Source organism: Squalius cephalus, assembly GCF_949319135.1.
Source record: "Squalius cephalus genome assembly, chromosome: 19".
NCBI lineage: Eukaryota > Metazoa > Chordata > Actinopteri > Cypriniformes > Leuciscidae > Squalius > Squalius cephalus.
Window position 1 is genome coordinate 20,770,694 of NC_137140.1, and position 25,378 is coordinate 20,796,071.

At 35.8% G+C, this 25,378-nt stretch overlaps 1 protein-coding gene across 2 annotated transcripts in view; it reads left to right on the plus strand.

Annotated features, from left to right (window-relative positions):
- Positions 1-25,378, plus strand: part of ca10a (carbonic anhydrase Xa) — a 186,198-nt gene that overhangs the window by 95,012 nt on the left and 65,808 nt on the right. For both annotated transcript variants that reach the window (XM_079850517.1, XM_079850516.1), the window contains one exon: positions 1,716-1,858. In XM_079850517.1, the coding sequence (XP_079706643.1) occupies positions 1,716-1,858 (143 nt within the window). The remainder of the gene's footprint in view (positions 1-1,715; positions 1,859-25,378) is intronic.

Here is a 25,378-nt window from a genome sequence, read left to right on the forward strand (position 1 = left end):
CTTAGCATAGTATTAGGGGGTTGAAGAGATTACACATCCTGTGTGAAAAACTTAGTTTTAGTTTTTCAGTATACAAAAGTGTGTATAAACGCTGCTACTTTGTCAAGTTCTTTTCTCAAGGAGAACTGTTGAGTGCTCACATGACAGAAAACAGCAGGTGGTGCTTGTTCAGAAAAATGCAGCCTCAAATTATGGCGACTCGCAACATGAAAAATATGGTGTGGAGACCACCTGCTTCTCTCAGCATCGGGACAATGGGAACAGTGATTTATGAATAGTCTTTACTTATTTGGAGGCCTGAAACAAGGGCAGAAGTGCTGATGTCAATGTGGTGGGATAAACATTATGAATTGTGTTATGTGTCGTCACTTTTCTGCTAAGCCAACTGGGTCAAGTCACCCAACCAAAAAAGTTCCAGGAGTGGAATTTACCTGATAGAAGATGCAAGCTTTGAGATCTTAACCACACCGTTGGTTGACTGCTCATAAATTATTGATAGAAAAATCCTGTTTTGCTGGCTGCCAATCATCTCATGTAATGGTTGTCAGCTGGAGGTGCATGTAGCACAACGCTGTGAAAATGCCAAGGCGAACACTTTGTATAAATCGCCTAAATTGCTTGAAAATGTCACGGGCTGGTGGAATAGTTATTTTAAAGAATAAAGCGATATTGGTGCACCGACTTATGAGTAAAAGAGTTATGAGCAAGGGAGACCTGGGTCAGTTCTAACATTTTACATTTTCCTTCATAACAGACTGCAACAAATCTACTTGCCATCTTTTGGTATTAGAGACATTTGAAACAGCTGTTAGCCATAGCCATAATAGACTTAGAATAAGAAAGACTAGATCATAAAAATGTCATTTAATAGAAGTCAGAGTGTTAAAGACAGTAACAGTGAATGCTAGTAATTATATTAACACACTGAAGCTAAAATAAGAGCATACCTCCAAGTAATATCATTGCTATTAATATTACTTCATAATTTTAACCTTCATTGTGCTAATTCTTTTAACTGTAAGGAATTTTTAAAGCAAAAAACACAGTGGTACCTACAATTTAATTGTTTGACTTAAAAAAGTCACTTACACCATTTTAAATGTATATTGACTATATATTTTACTAATATATCAGATGATCAATAACTGATTGTTTGCATAAGTTGAATACATTATACAAGATTATGCCAATTATACATTTGCATGTGCCTTTTTGTTATTTATTACATCAAATCACCATAAATTACTTTTGCTCATAATTGTATTATTATTATTCTAGAGGTTGCGTAATCATACTCATACATGCAGACATATTTATACACTCATTCAAAAACTATATTGCTCCAATTTTACATTTCAAAAACTAAGTTATTGTTATAAATATTGCAGGAAATTACGTCACCATTATTACACAATTAAACATTTAAAAGCTTCAATTTTGATATTTATGGAAATATTTAAATATGGATAACTTGTGGCTCTTATTATTATTAAGTCTAAAATATCTACTATTTTTATTACAGTGGTTAGTGTAATGCTTTTAATTTGCGTTTTGATCAGGGTTTTTTCCCTTGTGGTTTAATAATTGCAATATTGAATAATTGTTTTATTATAATTTCATCAATTATGAACAAATGAGATGTTTTTTCTTCTTACGATGAGTGTGAGCGTTTGATGAATGTACTGTGTATCATCGTGTACTTTCTGTTTTTGTAGTGCCATCGTTCTGGGGGCTTGTAAATTCTGCTTGGAATCTGTGTTCTGTGGGGAAGAGACAGTCTCCAGTCAACATTGAGACGAGTCACATGATATTTGATCCCTTCTTGACACCACTGAGGCTCAACACTGGTGGACGAAAGGTAAGCCATGTTATATCTGATGTCTGCACAGCTACAGTATTAGTGCGCTGAGCTGCTTGGGGAAAATAAACATTGTTTCTAGTGTCAAAGTGCTAGGATCAACTGTGAAAATGCCACTTTGGTGAAAAAATGTATCTAGGTCAGTGGTTATGCTAGATACAGAACGGTTAGGACCATGAATGATGGTGCTTAGTTTGACCTGTTTGCTGCCATTGTTTCTGTATAGTACCACATACTGTAAACTTTGAAAGTGTGCATGTGTATATAGGTACCTGATATCCTGCAGTTTGACATGCTATACTCCACTTAGCACTATTTTAAAATTGAATTTTCAAGCAGTTTTGACCTCATATTAATTGAGATGGTTTGTCACACTACTACAGCACCATTTAAAATGAACTAGTCGTTAATAGATATGACACATACTATATATGTAGGATTCATATTAATATGAATTCCTTAGGTTATTTAGTCATATATATTTATTAAGCTATATATTCATATACATTTATTTGGTTATATATTCATATTTCTCAGGGTATATATTCATACAATATCTTAGGTTAGGTAATTCTTATACATTTCTTTGGTTATAGATTCATATTTTTCAGGGCATATCATTTCTTAGGATTTTCAAATACATTTGAAAATTGTTACATCTCTCTCTCTCTCTCTCTCTCTCTCTCTCTCTCTCTCTCTCTCTCTCTCTCTCTCTCTCTCTCTCTCTCTCTCTCTCTCTCTCTCTCTCTCTCTCTCTCTCTCTCTCAGACAGGCATGTAGTGAACAAAATAATTTATTCAATGAAATACCATAATTAACAAAGGTATTTAAACAATCAGTAGTCAGTATTAGTGGAAGTCAGTAGTGGATGCATGCATGAAAGATGACTATTGCTTAAGGTCTGAAATAAATATAACAAACGAAAAACAATAGAATATCAGCCGCTCAGTCAAGCGCAGTCACATCGTAGCCCCCTCGAAATTATCAGCGCTGCAGTTCTTATATTCTAGCCCCAAGAATGAGCCTCAGCTGGAAAAACCACACACACCAACATAACAATATTCAAACACTTTTCTTTATGTATTCACAAAGAATTATTAGGATATTCATATACATTTCTCTAGCTATATATTCATAGACATTGATTTGGTTATACTATATTGTTAGAAATTTTACAGGTTATATATTCATATACATTTATTGAAATGTTCATGTACATTTTAATTTAGAAAAAAATCCATGGGTATTTTATGCATCAACTAACCATCGTTTGTTTATCAATGGTGAGAGGATGGCATGTTTTGCATATTAATAAATTCTCTCTTCAAATGCATCAGCAGTGGGTAACTGAGGTCATACACTAGAGGCAGAGTTTCATACAGATCAGTCAATGACTAGAGACCCGATCAGATAATAATCCACTGCATGGTAATTGGACCAAAGCACTCTTGACATGCCAAGTCTTATGAAATAATTAGTTGGATTCACTATTTGTAATTTAGATGAATAGCAACTTAAAGGAGTTTGTTCTAAATAAAACAACTGAAAGATTAATTGCATTTTAGTGGCACATTTCAACCAAAAAAACTAATTTAAAATGTATGGATTAAGGAGAAAGATTTGAACTTTTTATAGGTTGTTTCAAATAGCCAAGAAATTTCCTCCTGTCTGCTGATGTGCTGGAACATAAATCTTTTTTTTTTTTTCTTCACACTGTTATTTCAGTTAAAACCTGTGGCAATGGTCTGTAGTCCTTGATGAAGAGTCAAAGTGTGTTTGAGTTTCTGTCAGAGAGGAGTTTCATTGTCTAGCTCTCCACAGCGTGATAAATGGACTAATGAATAGTTAACGGAAATTAAAATGACCTCAGAATAGAAAACCAATTAATCAAAAGCAGACATGCATCAAGGTTATGTGCTTTGGATTGAGGGAATCACAGTTATTAAATTGTCTGTATTAATTGAATATTTGCTCTACAGTAGATGAGCCGCAATTACTTGAAGAGCTTTTAATGAATTTAATCGCTTTGAAAAGGGAGGAAGATGACAGTATCATGTCCCTTATTGAAATCTCCAATCAGCAAAGTGGAGAATTTGAGAAAAGATGCCACATGAAAATATTTTTCTCCTCTGGGCTACTGTAGATATGAGATGGGACTAATTACCAAAACGAATCAGGCTACATGCCATTTAGCATAGCGTAGTTATACTGTAAAACATAGCATAGTACATTGTCTAACTGTGAGTCACCTTCCTTTGTCAGCATTGGAAAATCGGGACATAATCATGCCCAGAGACAAACAATGACAGATACGATCTGCACACAGATTTTATTCAGTTACATGAATGTTATATTAGATTACTCACTGAGTCAGCCTTGTCATTGCGATTTCATTAGCTTGGGTAGTTGACAGTGTGAGATACATTCTCTGTATAAACTGATGGCATCAGTTTGGCTATCAGTCAGCTTAAGCGGGCCGATGTTTGAACTGGGGGACAACACAACTCTCTGATTACACACATACAGCACACACAAAAAGAGATTCACGGTGATAAGTGTAAATGGACACCAGTTTTTCTTCTTTTAAATAATTTTTCTCTGGGGGATCTTCTGTAAATCTGTTACTGATGATAGTAAGGGGTAATGTACAGTCAGCCGGTCATTATCATGTGATTTATACAGGGGTTAAACAGGTAACCCCTGTTTTTTAAGCATTGGATGACTGTACATTATTCCACTCTTTACATGGCTACATAATTAAGTGAACATTTGGGCATGGAATATCGATTTGAGTTAAAACAGGCCAGGGTTTTCCAATCAGGGAGTTTGTGAGTTGAAGAAAAGCTAATAATGAATGAAATCATAAAAATGTTAATCATTAAAATAAATAAATAGGAGAGCGGTATAGCTTAGTGCGTTTATTTAATATTTAATAATTTAATTATGTAATATATTTTTTGTTAAAAATAATCATATAAAAACATAATTATTATTGTTATTAGTATTATTATATGTAAATGTACTGTTAAATTATTGAAATGTTAAAGTAAAATCTATTTTTTTGTAAAAATGGTTTGGCCTTAGAAAAAGTAGGAGAATAAATATTGATAAGAATAATAATGGTTAATAATTTTGAATATTATTCAAATAAATAATTTATTATTATTATTTTAGTTGTAAGACAGCTTAAATGAATAGTTCATCCAAAAATGAACATTCTTATCATTTGCTCAACCTCATGTCTTACCTGACCTTTTTTCTCCTGTGGAACAGAAAAGAAGATATTTTGAAAAGTGTTTCTGTTTTTTGTTCACACAATGAAAGCCAATGAGTCCCAATATTGTTTGGCCTCAATGCTCTTCAAAATACCTTTTGTTTATGTGTGTGTGTGGTGTAATGCAGGATGTTTTCTGTGATAGGTAGAGTTAGGGGATAGAATATACAGTTTGTCCAGACTAAAAATCATTGTCTATGAAATGTCCCCATAAGGGAAACCCCAATGTGGGTGGGTGTGTGTGTTCTACAGAAGAAAATCACTGCAGTCATCATTTAAAATATCTGTTTGCTCAGTGGAGCCATGTAATAAAGGATGATGGCAGTGTCAGTTAAATACTCTGTTCATCTGAGTTCAAGGATCAGTGATGTTATTTTTCCTGTAATCTGGCCAGCGGGAGAAGGAGATTGAAACCATTTAACATGCAAGATGCATGTATGACCAGATGGGGATTTCTGCTGCCACTGGGAGAGAACGCTCCTCTAGCAGCACTGAATCAGTATAATTACACTGGGAACACGGTGGAACGGCAAACATGGAGCCATGGGATGACATCTGTAGTGATCTGCAGGGAACACAGATCCCTAGCTTTAATTTCTCACACATGTGTCTTCCATGTTGGCCTCGTACCTGAATGTTTCAGCTCTTTTCACTGTGTGTTTGCCAATGTACTAAATCGTTTCTTTACCCTTGTTGCTGGTGGTTTATATTTCATGAACACCACACATTATGCCAAGTAGCTCCTAGACAAGAATTTCTATCCGTTGTAATTCTGCAAGTCTGCAGAACATGCCGCTTACAGGCACGACTGCTTCATTCCTTAGCGAGCTTCTCGTGTTGGCAAACCTGGGGGAACATTAGCATAAAATATGGAGTTAAATATTTTTAAAATAAAAGTGCAAATGTAAAATATTTATCAGAGGAAACGTTTGCAAAGGGTGCTTCAAAATACACGTGCATACACAAAGCTCAGCTATGTTTTTCATGGTGAATGTAATAAACCACAAAGGACACAGATGTTTATTGATGAGGGTGAAACGCCTCGTGATTATGAGAATTGATTTAGTTATGCAAATTACTGATTCAAATTAATTAGACTCAAGTTTGTGTTGGCTGAACCTGCTAAGCTGTCACAGTATACAAAGCAGTTTGCGTATGAATATCTCAAAAGCTGCAATTATGTCTGTCTCGCCGCGGCCTCTTGCTTGTCAAGGCACTGGATTTAATTACTGCTGGATGGCGAGAGCTCGAAACCCTGATTCGCACACGACGAGCTGAATGCACAACCTAAGCGGCCGTTCGTGGCTCGTCCATCTGTGTGGGTGTATAAATTTGAATCATAAACTTGGAGCTAAAAAAGGATTAGGAAATAATTCAATTCAATCACTTGCGTCCTCAGGAAAGAGTGTTTGTAGGGTCCAGGGGTTGCGAGGCAATCTCACTGTAGCACGAGTCGCAGGGAAATGGGTCACAGGGAAAGAGGAAATGGATCAGCAGTCTCCTCTCCTCTATTCTCAGATCAAAGCCTGAATGTTCCACCACAGAGATTCTGAGTGCGCCTTCATGTCTGTACAGTTCACATCCTACCCCAACATTATGATAGCAAGATTTTATTGAAATCTTCACATCGCTTTGTGGCTTTCAGTGAGCTTCGGTTTATTTCCCCCAGTAGTCCTTGTTTGCTACAATTTCAAAGTACTTTATTTGCTTGCTTGTTTTTTTGTTTTTTTTTAATCAATAGTATTATTTAAAGTGTATATAAAATCATTTGAAAACAAATAGAATAAACAATTGATCATTAACCCTTGTGTGGTGTTCGGGTCATTTTGACCCGGAGAGAATTTTCTTTTACCCAAAAATACTAGTTAATGTTATCGCTTTGGACTGAAACTTAGTGACTTTATTCACAGATGGTATAACTACTTCTCAAATGTTTTTTAACAATTTTCTTACTTTTTTAGGGGGGATTTTGTCACCTTGTTACACTTGTGGTCTTCCCGATTATTATAAATTTAATAATTTTGGACATTTTAAATAAAATCTGAAGAAAATTGGCACTGTTGATCACACTAGTCTACTTTAATATTTCACCAGGAATTTTGTTTTGAAAAACTTTTATTTTGTACAAAATGACACATTGTCACACTTGTGGTCTTCCCGGTCAAAAATGACCGGCCTACAAAAAATTGCTTATAAATCACTCTTTATGCAATATTATCACCCAATATTGGATTAAATCTTTTTGTCCACTTGTTCTCTTTCAATTAGAACTGGTTTTATATTTCTATTTGCATTTGATTAATTGTAGGCCTCATTTATTTGACAGTAGGCATCTCAATTTTTGAGTAAAAAAAAACATTATTTTTTAATAATTTTGGAAAAATAAAATAAAATCTGAAGAAAATTGGTACTGTTGATCACACTAGTGTACTTAAATTTTTCACCAGGAATTTTGTTTTGAAAAACTTTTATTTTGTACAATATGGCACAGAGTTACACTTGTGGTGTTCCACTGGGCCATTAAGGGCCATTGTGGGCCATTGTTTCAATGGGCCATTGAAAGTGAATGGGAGAGACCAATGCAAATAATGAATGGAACAACACAAAATATGTATCATTTTAAAGCTTAGAATCTCTTTTTAATGCATCTAATCACTTTGATCAACTCCTAACGAGAGCTGAGTTATTACTCTAAAACAGAGTGTTAACAGCCTGTGCCCCCCGCAGGCGCCACCTAGCTGCGAAATAAATAATCATAATTTGTTTTCAAAACTATTACCTTGATCAACTTAAAATAGGTGTCATTTGAAATCTTAGAGTGTGAAATTTACAATGAATGTAGCCAATTTGATAAACTCCTAAGTAGTGCTGAGTTATTTGCTGATAAATAGAAAAAAAACAAATTCATAATTTATAAACTACTTTTTTGTACTACATTCAGCAATATGTCAAATACATCATACAGCTCAGATAATCCTCAGATAAAAGGTCTCAATGAGTAGAATACAGCAAGCATAATTGTTTCAGGCTTTTTACTAAACTTGAGTGAGGTTTTTATAAAAGAAGCCCTTCAAGAGATCCATTTTTAAACCATATATGGATGATGGAATTTTAGACACATTTCTGCTCGTAACGTCATGAAACATGCTCCGATTGTGGAAAATAACACGTCATTATTTACAGCAGATGCTTACAATTAAAATGAGTCCAAACTCAACATAATCCATCACTCAGAACTAAAGATATTCCTCATGGAGTTCGAACACAAAAAATACCACAGACACACAGACTCACATAGTCAAGCAAGGTAGCTTAGACTTGGCCGTTTTACTTGTATCTTCATGAAACCTACATCGATCATGAAAAATGATACATCGTTATTTACAGCAGGCGCTCACGATTAAAAAGAGCCCAAACTCAATATATTCCATCAATAAGATCTAAAGATATTCCTCATGGCGTTCTAGCACAAAAAATACCACAGACACACCTAGCCAAGTATATACTCATGAAGCTCTCATGTTTGGTTTTCGCTCATAACTTCACGAAGCATGCACAGATCGTAGAAAAATGTACATCGTTATTTTCAGTAGACTATCACAATTAAAAAGAGCCCAAACTCAACATAATCCATCACTCAGATCTAAAGATATTCCTAATGGAGTTGTAACACACGAACCCCCACATGCGCTCACAGAGCCTTGACTATAGATGTAGCCTAGCACTTATGTCGCGTTTTAACTCATAACTCAATGAAGCATGCATAAATTGTGGTAAATGGCACATCATTATTTACATGAGATTGTTAAGATTAAAAAGAGCCCAAACTCACCATAATCCATCACATGCACATATGTGTACATAAACAATGAACATGCCCCTGAAAACTTTTCAGTCTCTCCCATTCACTTTCAATGGCCCATTGAAACAATGGCCCTCAATGGCCCAGTTGAACACCACAAGTGTAACTCTGTGCCATTTTGTACAAAATAAAAGTTTTTCAAAACAAATTTCCTGGTGAAAAATTAAAGTAGACTAGTGTGATAAACAGTGCCAATTTTCTTCAGATTTTATTTAATATTTCCAAAATTATTCAAAAATAATGTTTTTTTAACTCAAAAAATGAGATCCCTACTGTCAAATAAATGAGGCCTACGATAAATTAGATGCAAATAGAAATATAAAACCAGTCCCAATTGAAAGAGAACAAGTTGACAAAAAGATTGAATCCAATATTGGGTGAACTGAGATTGACACGAAAGATTTTGTATAGGAATGAGCCAAAGTATTTTAAAGATTATTTTAAGCTTATTAGGAACTCTCATAGCTATTCAACTAGAGGTAGTGCCACAGACATAGTTCCTTGTAGATTTAAGAGCTGTTCTGGGCAAAACACCTTCTTGTACACGGCAGCAATGGAATGGAATAAACTCCCAGTTGAGATTAAGTTAAGCCAGTCAGATCATTGTTTTAATAGAGCATGTGGTGAATGGTTGCTAAATGCTAATTAGATTTTTTTTTTTTTTTTTTTTTATGTGATCTTAAGGAATATTTATTATTGAAGTGTATGTATTTGTTTATTTTATTTTTATTTTGTATGTGGTTGAATGTACAGGGTACCTTAGTCATCTGTAGCTTGCCTGACCATCTTTATCAGACTACAACGAGGACCACAATGGAAATAAGTTTTTAACTTTCTTGTGTTATCCTCGACAGTTCTGATTAATGTATAATGTCACTGTGATGACTTCATGTTATGCATTTATTTTTTTACTGTCTAATAAATCAAATCAAATCAAAATATAGTATAATGAGAGATTTATAAGCTATTTTTTATAGTCCAGTCATTTTTGACCGGGAAGATCCCGGGGGTTTTAGGGTTCTGAACACCACACAAGGGTTAAAGGAATTTTATTTGATTTTACTTTTTGTTTGTTTTATTTTTGTGCTTTTGCTACGTTTTCATGTTTTGCTTTATTTGTATTTATTTTTTGTGCTTTTGTTTTGTGCTATTATTTTGTTTTCATGTTTTTTTTTTTTTTTTTTTCAATTCTCTGTATAGACAATAGTTCTTATCCTGCAACCTGCTGAGCTGTCTATTGTCTGCGTATGTGGTTGTATTCTATGGTAACATCATGCCTGATCTGTAACCCATAAGTTACTGAGAGCACTCTCCTTGCAACTCCATGCAGCACACAAATAATGCTCCACATGTGATGGGAATTTTTGCTTTTATGTTTCAGTATTGGATTAATTAAATTTATAATCAATATTTCACTCACTTTGATTTATTTTTATTGGTGCCTTTTGCTTCTTTTGGAACCGGTTTTGGGAGTGTCCTTATGATACTATCACTTGGTTTTGGGTCAAAGCTAATGACTGAACTAATGATTATGGAGATCAGGGCAGTGGCTGGTTTCTAAAGGTTATGCTGTTTAAATATAAATATAGTATGGCTTGAAAGATGCATGACCACCCTCCCCCTGTAACACTACATTTGTTCTCCTTGAGACAGTGTTTTGCAATTGCTGCTGTATATGCATTGCTTTAGAGCCCTATTCACTAATGGAATTTTGCAAATCACATAACGGCACACAAACAAACAAAATCAGTGCTGAATGCAATTTGCAAATTTGCATGCCACAAAGTGCTTGTTCTGAGTACTATGTTGTGGAGGATGCAGCGGACTACAGTGATCTGGCATACTTTGCTCACCTACTATGAATCAACCACAACTGGGACATAACATGCACAGTTTCTGCCAACCTCATGTTAATCTTGAGTAACTACACAGTAGTATTGCATCCTCCGAAGAGTCGTTCAGATTTATAAAATACAGATACGCTGTACAGAGTCTTGTGTGTGCGCTCCTCCGGGAGAAGTGCCAATACAAAGAATTCCCCCCTTTATGACGTCATACAGGGCCATACTCAAAAAAACAAAAAAAAAAAAAACAAAAAACCCTTTCAGACACTTACACGAATCCTGAAGGAGTGTATTTGGCACAGAAATACTCCATCATACATCCAACTTATTTTTTGAAACTTTGGCCATGTTTAGCATGAGAATCCAACACTTTAACAGTGTAAATAAGCCAGAATGCATGTAATAGCCCCCTTTAATCAAATGTTTTTTAAGATATTTCTCAGTTTTTGAGCTAGAAAATCTTTTTGTTCCATTCCATAGCGAGGATATCAAAGAATTGCAGTATCTTCATTGCAGGTGTTCTTGTCTATGAGGCTTATAATGGCTATAAATGAATGGAATAGATATGTAAACATGCTGTGGACATCCTGCTGTTACTACACTAAATCCCTTATCTCAGGGATAATCTAGTTAAGACCTCTTCCTTGATCTTGTTTAAAAGATGCTAAGTCATTAGGAACTAAACATCGGGTAGCATCAGCAGTACTGTCTGACTTTTCATTAGCCTTGGTCTTTACACTACAATATATATAGTGTTTAGACAGTTTTACATGTCAGTTTGCCAGTTAGACATATTCTCATGGTCAATTTGGAACCATGGCCAGGTCCGTAATCTTATTAAAAAAAAAGATTATCATACATGATTACAAATTTTACAATATAGGGCATGAAAATATATTAGGAAAAATTCACAATATGTTCACTATGATTTTTGCTGGTGATATAATTTTGCTGGTTATATAAAGTTCCCCTATTATGCCCCTAAAAGTTCCCCTATTATGCTATTTTAAAGGTTTCTAAATGTTCCTAATTTTGTTTTGGAGGTCTCCTACAGTAGGTTTTAGAGGTCAACCTGTAGTGGATTTTGCCGATAACTAGGTTGGACCACGCTGGCCGATAACCGTGGATACTGAATGAAAATAAACATAACACATAAAGTAGTGCTGAACTTTAATACATTTTTTAAGTACTGTACCATGAAAATATACTGTACTTTTTAAATATGAAAAATATGAATATATTCATTAAACCGTATAAAATGATTCATGTTAGGTCATAGTGCATTACCTAATGTTAAGGTAATGACCTTAACAACTTTTAAAATGTAAAAAATGTATCAATACTTGTATTAAGCTTATGTTACAATTGGACTCTAACTGTAAAGTGTTTCCATTTCATACCAATCCAAACAGTCATGCTTAAAGATGGCTGTCTTTAATTATCTGCATAAAGGCCGTGACATTGAAATTTGACACGCATATTGTATATTCACACTTTATTAGCTTCTATTTTAGGACACTTAACGATTATCTAAATATCAATGCATGTATTACAGTGACAATAAAAAAATGATTTGTTTATATGTTTCTGTTGGCTGCATGACGATACAGTTTGCTTTCTCACTTCACTAGCTTTAAATATGCAACTTCACTGGATAACGAATGCATAAAATCGACCAGCTGGATTTAAACTTATGCAAATAGGTGTTAACAATCGTGACTAAACATTTGAGTCGGGCTTGAGGGTGTTTTTTAATCAGTAAAACCGATCAAACGGTCAACCTTTACATGCATCCAAGGGCAAAAAACACTTTACTTTTCTCATAATATACATTGCACATAATCTCACGGTTTGTTCGAACATTCAGTCTCTCTAAACCCCTCCTTTCCACGAGCCTATACTCTGCTCTGATTGGTCAGATGGCTGAGTCTGTTGTGATTGGTCTACCGCTTACAGCGCATGTCTGAAACAAAATCAGAATTTCAGCTCTGGAGGCTTCCTCAGCGCTTGAGACAGTGATATGAACGATGCCTTCGGTTTTTCTGTATCAATTCCAGCACGAGTCCTCATCCTGTGTGCATGCAAAACGTAATAACGGTGCTAAAACAGCATCTTCTCAACACATCGACAACAAAAAACAAACTCTTCCAGGCCTCAGCTACAACTACAGTGTTTGAGAGCGGGTCAAAGTAGCAGCCAGTGAAGACCATAGGCTGGAATTATACAAATGTGTTAAATAGGTTTGTAACAGGAAGTGAAAATCGATTCTTTCTTTTAGGAGACTTTAATAATAACTTTATTTGTTGTGCGCTTTGATATTTAAAACTTTGCAGACATTTTACATTCATAAACAGCTATATTACACTGCCTGAAAGGTAATATTTGAAAAAGCATAGGGGCGCATTAGGCAACATCTTGAATTTTATGATGATTTTAATGCACTTTTTATTTGGCCATTAAGTTTCCTAAAGACCATTAGCGTAGACTCAAGTATGAGAGCATTAAGATGTTTTAAAAGCATCTTGTGTTTAAAATCATGTAGCAAAAACAAGTTGATTAGTTCGATTCCTTTTTGTGAATCGGTTCAATCTGTCATTTCGGTCAATTCTGATTCAGTGGTCCTTGAGTAGTCTTTTTTTATATAAATGTAGTTCATTTTTGTTCCTGCTGTATAGCTCTGCCCTTTCCTATTCTCTGCATGCTGAACACAACTGACCCAATATTAACATTGTGTGATGGGCGAAATTTATGCTTAGTTTGAAATAGAGTTCTGCACTCCCGCGGGACCCGACGCAAAACAGAGCGGCGCGGAACAAATTTTGAAAGGTCATTGCGGGAGCGGGCGGGATGATGAAGGTGCACTTGTGGGTGCGGGCGGGGGGGATGATACGCTGCACTCCCGCAAATTAAATATATGAGTGTAAAGTAAAATATATAAATGATTAAAGTAGCATACATAATTTGTAGTAGTGAGGGAAATTCTGTTTGGCAGCAATAAAAACGTTTTAAGCAGCCTAAACTTGGATGTTGTCGTTTGGGGTAGGGCGGGGCCTAATCTCACGCACACTTGTTTAGAGACAATTCCTTCCCGCTGCTCCGTGTTCGAATTCGAAAGCTTCAAGTTCAAAATAGACAGCATGGACGAGGAAAAGAGCACTTCTAGTGCTTCAGATATAGGCCTAAGCGCTTCAGATGTAAGCACTTCTCTAAAGACAGGCACATTTAGGCCTACTACAAAAAAAATATCACCAAACCTCAAATCAGACATTTGGCAGTCTTTTTCGATTGTACCTTTTGCCTGCTGCGATAAATTCCAAAAGGTGTTAACATACAACGGACACAAATCGCATTTTTTTTCCAAGACCCGTGAGACAGAAAGTGAACATACATCCTGCCTGCCGTCTTGCGAGCATTTGCGGGCGGGAGCGGGACATAATATCACAGATGCGGGCGGGAGCGGGACTAAAAATGACAAATCTTTGCGGGAGCGGGCGGGAGCGGGATTGAACACTGCGGGAGCGGGCGGGAGCGGGACTGAAAATTGTGTCCCGCGCAGGTCTCTAGTTTGAAACTTGAAAGTTTTATGACGTGATCTGCTAGCTGTTCTTAGTTGGTGCTGTATTTTTCTGCGTAGAAAAATAGATAGACATAGTATAGCTATAGCTGTAGATTAGCCACCAGATGTGATCAGCAGGGATATGTAACATATGTTTTGCACGTTTATGTTTGCCAACAGTCTGACAATGAAAGAGAATGACATAAATAACCGATAGTGACAAGGGGAAGCGCAGTTAAGCTGTGAGTCAGTGGAGGGAATAGTGTGTTCTCATGTTGACGTTGGTTGCTAATAAGGTCAATGAACAACCTGATTTAAAATGAACACATTACACCAGTTTCGTATCGCAACAGTTAGCACGCAATTCAGAAATCTTTGTGTCTAAAAGGTCCCATTCATTCCAATTAGTTTTATATTTCGAATATTGATCTATTTGCCAAAAATGTGCATTTTCGAAACCTGTAGTACAGCTTTTGATATACTGTGCAGGCGTACAGTATAAAAATAAGCCGGTAGTGTATATTTCATCATTTGTAGTACCTATAGATGAATTGTGCCGTATTCCACCCAAACAGACACTGTGTCTGCATGAGCGCTAATGTATTTGCCTCAGTAAGTGACTGTATATTAAAACCACCCATTTGTTATGTGAATGCACATTATAATAATTATACAGAGATGTATTGTTCCATAAAGCTCAAGTTGAAATTAGCAAACAATGGAGTGAAGTGTTGTGGTGTTGGTTGTTTTACATCAGCTGGAGGGCCATGAGTGGAATTAATTCGCATGCAGTGTTTTATAATATGAACCCATAATTTCATATGTTGTTTGTAATGGTTCTTCTAAAGAATTAGAATAATTTTTTTGAATGCTCATTAAAATGAATGTCTTTTAAGATGTTCATTTGACATTAATTTCATCAAGACATTTGAGTCCATTAATACATTTCCATTACTGCATTTAACATGTATACAAATGAAGAACGCACAGGTTCATATATAGTATGTCTATGTGTATATATAATTTCATTATTTCAGTAACTTTTATACTGCATCATAAGTACTATTGATCTAAATCTAAAAATATCCCATATAGATTCATAACATTGTATGTTTTCTACTACATCTGAGAATATATAGCCTAATCATGCTTGGTGTAATGATGCTTAAATGTTATCAATGCCCATGATATTCTTCACCTGCGATTCCTAATGAAAATATGAGTTTAGAGACTAGGTTTTGGTAACTTCTGTTATCATATCCCTATAGCAATGATACACGGAGAGCACATAAATTAACACATCGTGAGAGCAAAACTAGATGATGAAGAAGATATCTAGTGACAACAGGACAAGATGTAAAATATCTCTATATTAGCTTGCTGAAGAGTCTTATGGTGACGCCTCTCTTGTCTGCTGATTGACACATGGGCAAGAACCCTCTGGCCAGCTGTCAGGATGACTGATTGTTCTGAATGCAAAGAGGCCTGCGTGAAAAATGAAGTCTCAGCGTACAGTGCAGTGCACTACATCACAGCTTTCATTAGTGTATATTGCATTATACTAGCACTGGTTATTTTCACATACTGTGTGTGGTTTTACCCAGTTCACTATTATGAGCATCAAGTATTAGCACAACCTATTTATTTTATTTGTATCGTATGGAACTAGTAAAAGGTATCAAACAAGTAATTCACAGGAATAAGGACATCTATTATCTATAAACTGTTTAATATTAAAGAGGTATTGATTAATGATACATTAATAAGTTTCATAGGTACATTTGCACTTTCTATCCTTTATTATGCATATGGTCATTTACTTTTAATTAACAAAATCATGGGACGTTTCAATGCATTCCCATTAGACTGTACTTTCTTTTTAGCACATTAACGGTATTCAGTTTATTCCCATTTCCCAAATTTCCATTTGTGCTCTAGCTGTCAATATTACTTCAAACATTTTCCCATCCCTTTACAAAATTGCCTCTGAAAGAGGTTGAAATGTTTTACAGAGACTCTAAAAATTCTGTCTCAGATGCCCATCTTTCCTGCCTCAGTGTACGTGACGTAACGCAAGGGGCCTTTTATCTCATGTAAAATATTAGTCATATCAGCTTTTCTTCACATTCAGTCCTCAAAATTCTCTTTCATTTCTACGCCTGTCATTTTGCTATCCAGTATTTTTGTGAGAGTCAGGCAACCGATGTATCAGTGTCTGAAATAGCCTCTTAACTTGTCAGTTGTGCCTTTTCCCTTTGTCTTTCAACATTGCATTTAAAATCATCAAACGCTTTCCTTTTCAACTTTTTAAAAATACATTCCGTTGCCCTGTGAGCAGCATCTGCAAATTTGAAGATGACGACTATTAAAACATAATTTCCATTCCATTTATGAAAAGATAGCAAAAGGAGGCTTCAAAAGAACCTCCTTGTAATTTTTAAATGATTGATTCAGCTCCAGTTTTTGGAGTGATGCACTGTACGGCAGAAGACAGAGGTTGGATTGAGGTGTTTCACCAACAGATATGAAATCACACCATTGGGGTTAGAAGAGCCTGTTTTGATGGTTTTCTCACACTTTCTGCAGCACTCATATAATTTGGCCTCAACAGTGTAGGTGAGCTGTATTGATCTCAAGAAGTACTGTATCAAGAGGGCATTATCTTCCAAAAACAATTAGCATACGCCTACAGCTGACCTTAAAGTTGAAACAAAGCCGAGAGTTGTGGTGTATCCAGAGAGATACGTGACCTTGTATTGAAGCCAAACGTGCCATGACATCTTTAGGTAAACTCATAACTCATGTATTTGATGAAACAGCTCTGTTCCCAGGTTCCATAACTGCAGGACTTTTATGCATATCCCCGGCTCCTCTGTGCCAAAAGATCAATGCAGACCTTGATGAAGGTGCGCTCAATGGATTTCTTTGCTGTCATCTTCATCAAAGAATTCATCTCTCTTGGTGTAATGATGCTTAACCCAAAGTTCTTATCTTCGGTACCTTAATTTCTGTCTGGCCATTACAGGCAGGCAGTTACTTAATAAAATGCAAATGGATGAAGAGAGGAGTATAAATCATTTCCCCTTTGTTCCACATAGAATGATTATTATGCCTTCCTCATCATTATCATGGAGCAACACACTGGAAATGTCCTTTCAAATGGAATATTTTCTCTGCTTCAGGTGAACTTGAGTTTTTTTTTTTTTTACAGGACAATGTGTCTGAAGTTGTTTAATTGGATGTTTTAAGAAACTTAGAAAGACTGGGTTCAAACAAAGGTGATGGATATGTGTTTTCAAGGCCTTAAGCTAACCAGGACAGAATGTGCCAGAAAACACTTTGTTTTCTGAGGAATTTAACCCTCTACTGCACGCATTATTATGCAATCATGGAAAAAAATGTTAGTGTTTTTTTTATATATAAAATAGACTCAAATTAACATATTTATATTTTTTTTATTTTTTTTTATTTTTCGGGGGGTACTTTTGGGTGCGTTGCCATATGGCAACATTGTGCGACAATGGAACAGCCTGATGTGTTTTCTCCCAAAATGACATGAAATTCATAGATGATTACTAACCTATCTTATAGAAATGAAATTGTTTTTATTATTTAAAATGTTTTCAAGAGCTTTGTGTACAAAATATGAAACTAATTTTCAAAGTATTATTTCAACAACATTTACAAAACATCTGACGCAAACTCATAAGAACTGTTCAAGTGAAACTACTCAATGTGAAACAATTATTTCAACAACATTTACAAAACATCTGACACAAACTCATAAGAACTGTTCAACAATGTGAAACGAATCATGAGATGGTATAACCACTTGTACCCTGTACATTTCAGCCCTCCTCTCAGCCTTGCCATAGAACACTGACGGCTTCATTTTCTAAACAAAATAAGCGTATATATATATTTTACTTTTATACTTTACTTTTACTTTACTTTATAAATATATACAAATATACTGTATATAAATATATGAGTAGAATACAACCATCCAACTATATCAGTGCATCCATACATTGTCATTCATACAAAGCTACTCTGCATTAGCATGGGCAAAATATTGTTCCATTACCGCACAATGTTGCCATATGGCAACATACCTATTTTATTGAATAAAAAGGTAATAGTAGTATCAAAACAATGTGACAATGATTGAAAAAAGATTAGAACTTATCCCAGATGCTTGATGTAATTTTAAATTCTGAAGAAATATGACAAATTGAGGAAAATCTTCACATATTCACAAGCACTTTTTCAGCAACTGGAGTCATCAAAAGTGTGTGAAAAGAGTGACAGTGCAAGGGTGTGTAGTGTCATGTGATGTCATCAAAGCATATCATTGGTTACCACCAGGTTCTACCATGAATTTAAGATCAATCAGAGCTCATGTTTATTTTCAAATTTCAAGAAATGTCCAAAGAAAGAGTATGTTGCCATATGGCAACACCGTGCAGTAGAGGATGGAAAAAAGAAATTGTACAGAAAAAAAGCACTTGTTTTCTTAAATGACTCACCAAATAAGAAATCACATTCTGCCATCCATGTCTGAATGAACAAACTTGAAATTAATTTAAATATATGATGATATGAGGGACATATTTTAATATTTAGCTTATTTAAATTACAGGTGTGACCATCATTACATTTGCAGAGTTTACCAAATTTGTTGAGTGATTGTCTTAAAAGAAGGTATTAATAATAATACTGTATAACAAAATATACAATCTAGTTTGGGGTCAAATTTAAAATAATAATAATACTTTAATGCGGCAATGATGCATTGAATTGATCAAAATTGACCATAACGACTTATTGTAACAACAAAAACAGTTCTATATCAAATAAATGCTGTTTGAACTTTGTTCCTGAAAAAGTCCTGAAAATTACATTTTAAAATATATTAAAATAGAAAACAGTCATTTAAAATTGTAATGATATTTCACAATACTACCATTTTTACTGTATTTTTAATCTAATAAATGCAGCCTTAGTAAGCACTACTTTTAAAAACATTAAAACAACCCCAACACTTTTGAATGGTAGTGCATGAAATATGTTTTACTCTTTTATTGTTTTTGAAGAAATAGTAAATAATAATAATAATAATAAAAATAATTAAGAAATCAGATTGACTTGTGGATTTCTGGGATTTTAAAACTGCATGTAGATCCATATAATTTTCAGGATGTAAAGGCACAAAATCACCTGAAAGCCTGATGGAAGTGCATGCTGGGTGAACGGTCGGTTAAGTGCTCCCCTGAGGTAAATAGTAAAGCCTCATATTCCACTGCTGTCTGTCAGGTATCACTGTGATTTGGTTTTCTGTCGGTAATTCCATCTTGTGTTTATATCAAAACCATAGCTGCATCTTTGAGCCCCATTCCAGATATCATCCTACAAACCCTATCAATACCAATACACCATTACCAATGACAGGTGTCTCCTCAAGGAACTCATATTACCACAAGCAAAATTACTGCATCTCAAGTACTGTTCCTCTATTTTTTTTTTTTTTTTTTTTTTTTTTTTGTTGTCAGTTTTGAGCTAGATTCCGGGTTAAAGCTCAGGATTGTAAACCCACGTTTAAATCCCAGTGATCTGTATCCTTGTGAACTGCTGGTTTTCACCCTTTCTATACTTCCCCATTTAACATCAGGTTGCTCCAGGTGTGAACTGTGAGGCATGTTAAATGAAAAGTGGCTGCTAAATGACAAATAAATGATTCATTCATCTAAATGTAATTAACTTTGCACCATTTTACAGATTTTATGTGTCGATCGATGTTTTGACAGTTCTTAGCAAGACTGCTGAGAGCTGCCAGGTTAAGAAACCTTTATGATGCAGATCAACCTTCGTGCAAACGAACATCTTATAAGAGCCTTACAAGACGTCTGAAATGTGAAACACTTAAAGGTACAGTTTCCTGTGGCCCAGTCTGCCTAACCACGCACGATTTCTTATGTGTGTATGGACTGGTTAAGTATTTATAATCTGCTGGAGTTGTGCTATGATGTTGGTGATTCTAAAGCCCTGTTCGCACGGGATAAGTATTACCTGGTGACCTCTAGTCATTTGTAATAATTGCGGATGTTGTCTGTGATCTTAATCCCGTCTGTAATTTTTTTTTTTGTTGTAAAAATTCCCCCGCAAATGACCTACCATATTTTGCCGAACACCGAGGCCCTGTGATAATATTAGTCCCGTACGAATCGGCATCTCTGTGATTTGGCGGGGTCGTACAGTATAAAATTTTTTCAAGGTTTTTATTTCCTGTGCACTTTTTTCTCTATCTTTCGCGAAGAATGGAGGCTGCGTTGGAGTGTTTTGATAGTATTTTGGGTGCTGGGTCATATCACTATAGGCTACACCATACAACTATACAATTTGCAGAAAGAGAAACCTGAAAACCATCAGAAGAGCAAAAACAAAAAGAATGATTAGATGGATATGAATGACTAGCAGCATGTGCAGTAAGGAACATTCTTCTGCTTATGATATATCATACAGCTAGACCTATAACGACAAGACATTTCCAAGCAATAGCCTATTGACATCATATTCGGGAGATAAGTCAGTAAATTCGAGTAAAATCACAGGCTTCGCTTATCCCGTGCGAATGCACAACACGAAATTCAGATGTGAATGGGTAATTTCTAAATCACACGTGGTCCAGTGCGAATAGGGCTTATGATTTCTCTTCACTTCTAAATAATTCAGTTCTCATGGTTGTGAAGTAAAACCCAGAGGTAGACTAAAGCCCTATTTGGACGGGATTAACTTTACAAGGGTAGATGGAGTAATGCAATTTTACCACAGGACGTGTGCAATATTAATGGCCAGTTCGCACGGGATAAGATATCTCAGTAAAACTAGCAGAAAGTGGGAGGGGAAACTCGATTTGCACATTGCCGTCAACCACCTGTCGTCATGTGTGTATTACGTTGCTTCCTGATATCATGTGCGGAAACACATATAACCTATTTTTATATATATATATATATATATAACACAGTTATGTCTGGTCGAACGATGTATTAATTAACTTTAGATTGGATTGTGTTGGTATTAGGCACTTACCTAACACTAAAAGATGTTTCGTGCCTCTAACAAGTGCTTTCGATCTACTTTCTGGTCTGAAGTTTTGCCACAGACTTGTCCCAGCGTCTACAACGCAACTGAATGCTTTTTCAAGTGTCTCCATACTTGAAAAACCACGGAAACTACTTTTAAACAGGAAATGACAAAATATTTACGCACATATTTACAGCGGGTCTATTCGCACGGGATTAGTATTACCTGAGGTTATTTTTCCGGACCTTTTTACTGAAGGTAAAAGTCGCCGTAATCTTTACTGACATTGTCCGTAATGAATACTGAGATGGCACATTCGGACGGGACTAAAATCACAGAGAAGCTCTGGTAATTATTACTTTTATTATTGGTATTATTGGTATTATGGTATTATTACTTTACCCCACCTCTCCATGTTAAACTAGTCCCGTCCGAGTAGGGCTTAATAGAGGTTCTTTGGGTTTGTTTTAACCGTGATCAAACATCTGTCTGGGTCAGTTTAAGTCACTCTGTGCTATAAAGGCAGGTGCCAGGTGCTGCGTCTGGGTGCAATAGTCATAAGATAAAAGGTATGCCAGCACTAACCTGTCAAGAGACTGCATACTCTGCCCTTAACGCTTCACTTCCTGTGCACAGCACTATCAACACATCAAACAGGCAAGGCTCACTGGCCACACAGTCCTCTCAACTGAGTGTCTTGTTGGCAGATCCACCTTTCTGTCACTTCTTAAAAAATTTTTAACCACATGGCTTGTTTTGCTGTCCACAGATTATTTCATCTCGGTTGCAAGGGCACACTTTTGGTTTGAACATTGGATGGTTGAAGTGTGAACCATTTTGCAAGGTTCCCTCATGAGATTTATTTGATTGTTTAATTTATTTTTGCAAAATGGTCTTTTGTGGTATTATCTACACATGCAAAGTTGGTTGTAACATAACTGTAATAAAGTAATAGCCTAGTTAAAGGGATAGTTCACTTACTCACTATAGTCACTTACTCACCCTCAAGTTATTCCAAACCTGAGTTTGTTTCTTGTGTTGAACACAAAAGAAGATATTTTAAAGAGTGCTGGTAATCAAACAGTTGACGACATCCATTGACTTCCATAGTAGCATTCCTTGCTTTAATCTGGGCAAAAAGCCATTTGTTGACTGTGGAACACGAAGAGTTTAATTACACGCATTTATGGTGAAATTACATTCTGGTGTCAATCCATGTTTCTTTTTAATAGCTTGATTCTATGTTTCGGTGTTGGCGGTCAGAGTACCGACAACATATGAGAAGTGCCGATGTTGTGCCAAATTTTAACTTTCTGCCATATTAATACACCCCTCGTTGAGGCCACTACCTGCTGGCCTAATCCTAACCCCACCCCCACCAGAATTCGGCATAACACTGGTGCGCATGAAAAAGTGAGGGTACACTACAGATTAAAATATAGAAGTGCGTACCAGCCTACTTTGAGCACAGGCTGCAGTCCATACTTGGAGAAATGTAATGAACAACACTTGATGATGGACTTCTAACTAGGACATTTGGAAATCTGCAACCCCGATTTTACAGAGAACCTGCGTGGTGTCACACAAAAAGGTTTAGATAGATTAGGTTAATTAGATAATTACTTTATTTGACTCTGAAGACCGGAGGAATGGCTGCTGAAAATTCAGCTTTGCAATTACAGAAATTTAAATATATTGACATTATTGAAATAATACTTCACAATATTAGTGGTTTTACTGTATTTTTTAGCAAATAAATGCTGCTTGGATGAGCATGAGAGCAAAACATAAAAAAAAAATATTCTTGCCCCAAACTTTTGCATGGTAGTTTATATAAATTGTATTTTTTATTATTATAAATTATAATTTATATTATATAAAAACTTATATTGAACTTCATGCAAGTTTTTGCAACACCCATTTACCCAAACTTTTAGAGAGACAGGTGTTCAAATGTCTTAAAGGAGCACTTAACGGTTGAAAGGCAGAGATTCAAGTCGGAAGATCCCACATCTGATTTTGAAGGAAAAGCAGCATTAGTTTCTGATGTAAAACTTGTGTGAACATGACAGTGCAGACAGAGTTAGGAAAAACTCCAGGCAGAAAAACCAGACCTCGACATTCATCATGTCACACAGGTGTTTAGATGCAACTTCGAAGGGCTTTATTGCCAGCCAAACACAATGTTATCTTTTAGCTCGGATACCACAGGGGATCCAGGGAAAGGCAGTTATTCTGTATGTTCTGACAGCTGAGGTAAATGACTCCATTACTACCCCTAATATCAGGTGTACAGCACAGACTTTCAGTTGCTTGACCCAGTCTACTTTACTGACAACACCTTTATCTATGTAACTTATAAATAAGTATTTTATGTCTGTTCTATTTTGTGACACAGTATCCTAACCAGTAGAGATGCACAAAATGTCGGTATTATATCAGTAATCAGCCCGTATTAGATATCTATTTATTTGTTTGTTGCAATTACTTTAAATATTTAATTGTGATATAGATATTTAAATTAATCGAACTTTACTTGTAGCATTTTAGACATTTTTGTTTCCTTTTATTTAGTCATTTGAGTCAATTTAAATCATTTGAGTTGAGGTATACATCCAAACAGGATGCAGAATTGCTAATGAGATTTAATATTTGATTTTATTTTTGGATATATGTATGTATGGTTGAATGGATGAATGTATAGATGGAATCTATCTGATTTTTCAGCTGTTTACATGTGCACTCTTGATATGCTGCTTTCTAAGACTGTGCTGTCAGGCACACATGCACTCCAAACAAGCATCAGCTGGTCTTCTGTCTCATCCAATCACATTTCATCATTAGATATTTGTTTTACTTAACTTCTAATCAGAGCTTCCTATCAAACCCAATCAAACATTCCCACAGTGGTTTGTTTTACCTCAGCTGTCAAGAATTTGAGCAAATTGACAAACAACATTTTCAATTCTATGTGTTTGGTTTGTGTAATCTCACAACTACAGGAAGCCCCACAATCCTAATGAATATTACAGAGGCTCTTCTGTCCCGCTAGGAAAATCAGCAAGGAGAGGAGGTGTTGTATATGCACCGTGACCTTTGTCTGGCGGTGCCTGCTGCAGTTAGCCTTGTGTCAGAATGAAGCCTGACACGACTACCTCTGGGGGGTCGAGACTCACTCCCGGGGATGTTTAGCACCATGGTGTTGGAAGTGGGGCTTAAAGGCCACAACCTCTCAAAGAGGCCTGCATGCACTTCTATCCTCCTTTCCCTGATGTTTATCGACGATATAGCACTGAATTAGCATAACCAACGGCTCAAAGCACTGTCATTTAGTATCACGAGAGAGCCGTATCGCTAATGTGTCACACGCTTGGGGAGATCGGAGATCTATATATGCCTCTGAGATGTACAAGGGCAGAGGGCAAACAAGCCAGAATCCCATCAGCCACCAATCCGTAAACCAATCAGCATGTCGTATAAGGATGTTCTAACTCAAGAGAATTGTTTCTGGAAAATCGAGATGAGGCAAGTGCTCGCTCATCCCTATTCTTGACATATAACCTTAGTTCTGCCACAAGAATAAAAATGCTCAGGGCTTATTTAGCATCATCATAAAATATAATTAAAAAAGTGGAACTACATGTAGTCGTTTAAAAGCTGTTTCACTCTTTTTATTATTTCATACCCGAGAAAATGTAGCTACGTAATTGCCGTCCTTCTCTCTTGCGTTGCTTATATTTTTCGACATGTACAACTCTTCATTTATCATGCTTATTAAAAATCCTTGGAAGTAAAGTATATTGTTGAATTCATTTCTCCTACACTTCAGAGGAGATTTATACCATTAGAAACTAAGAGGAAATCGGCTGTTATTGTCACTTTGATGTCTTTCCAGAAC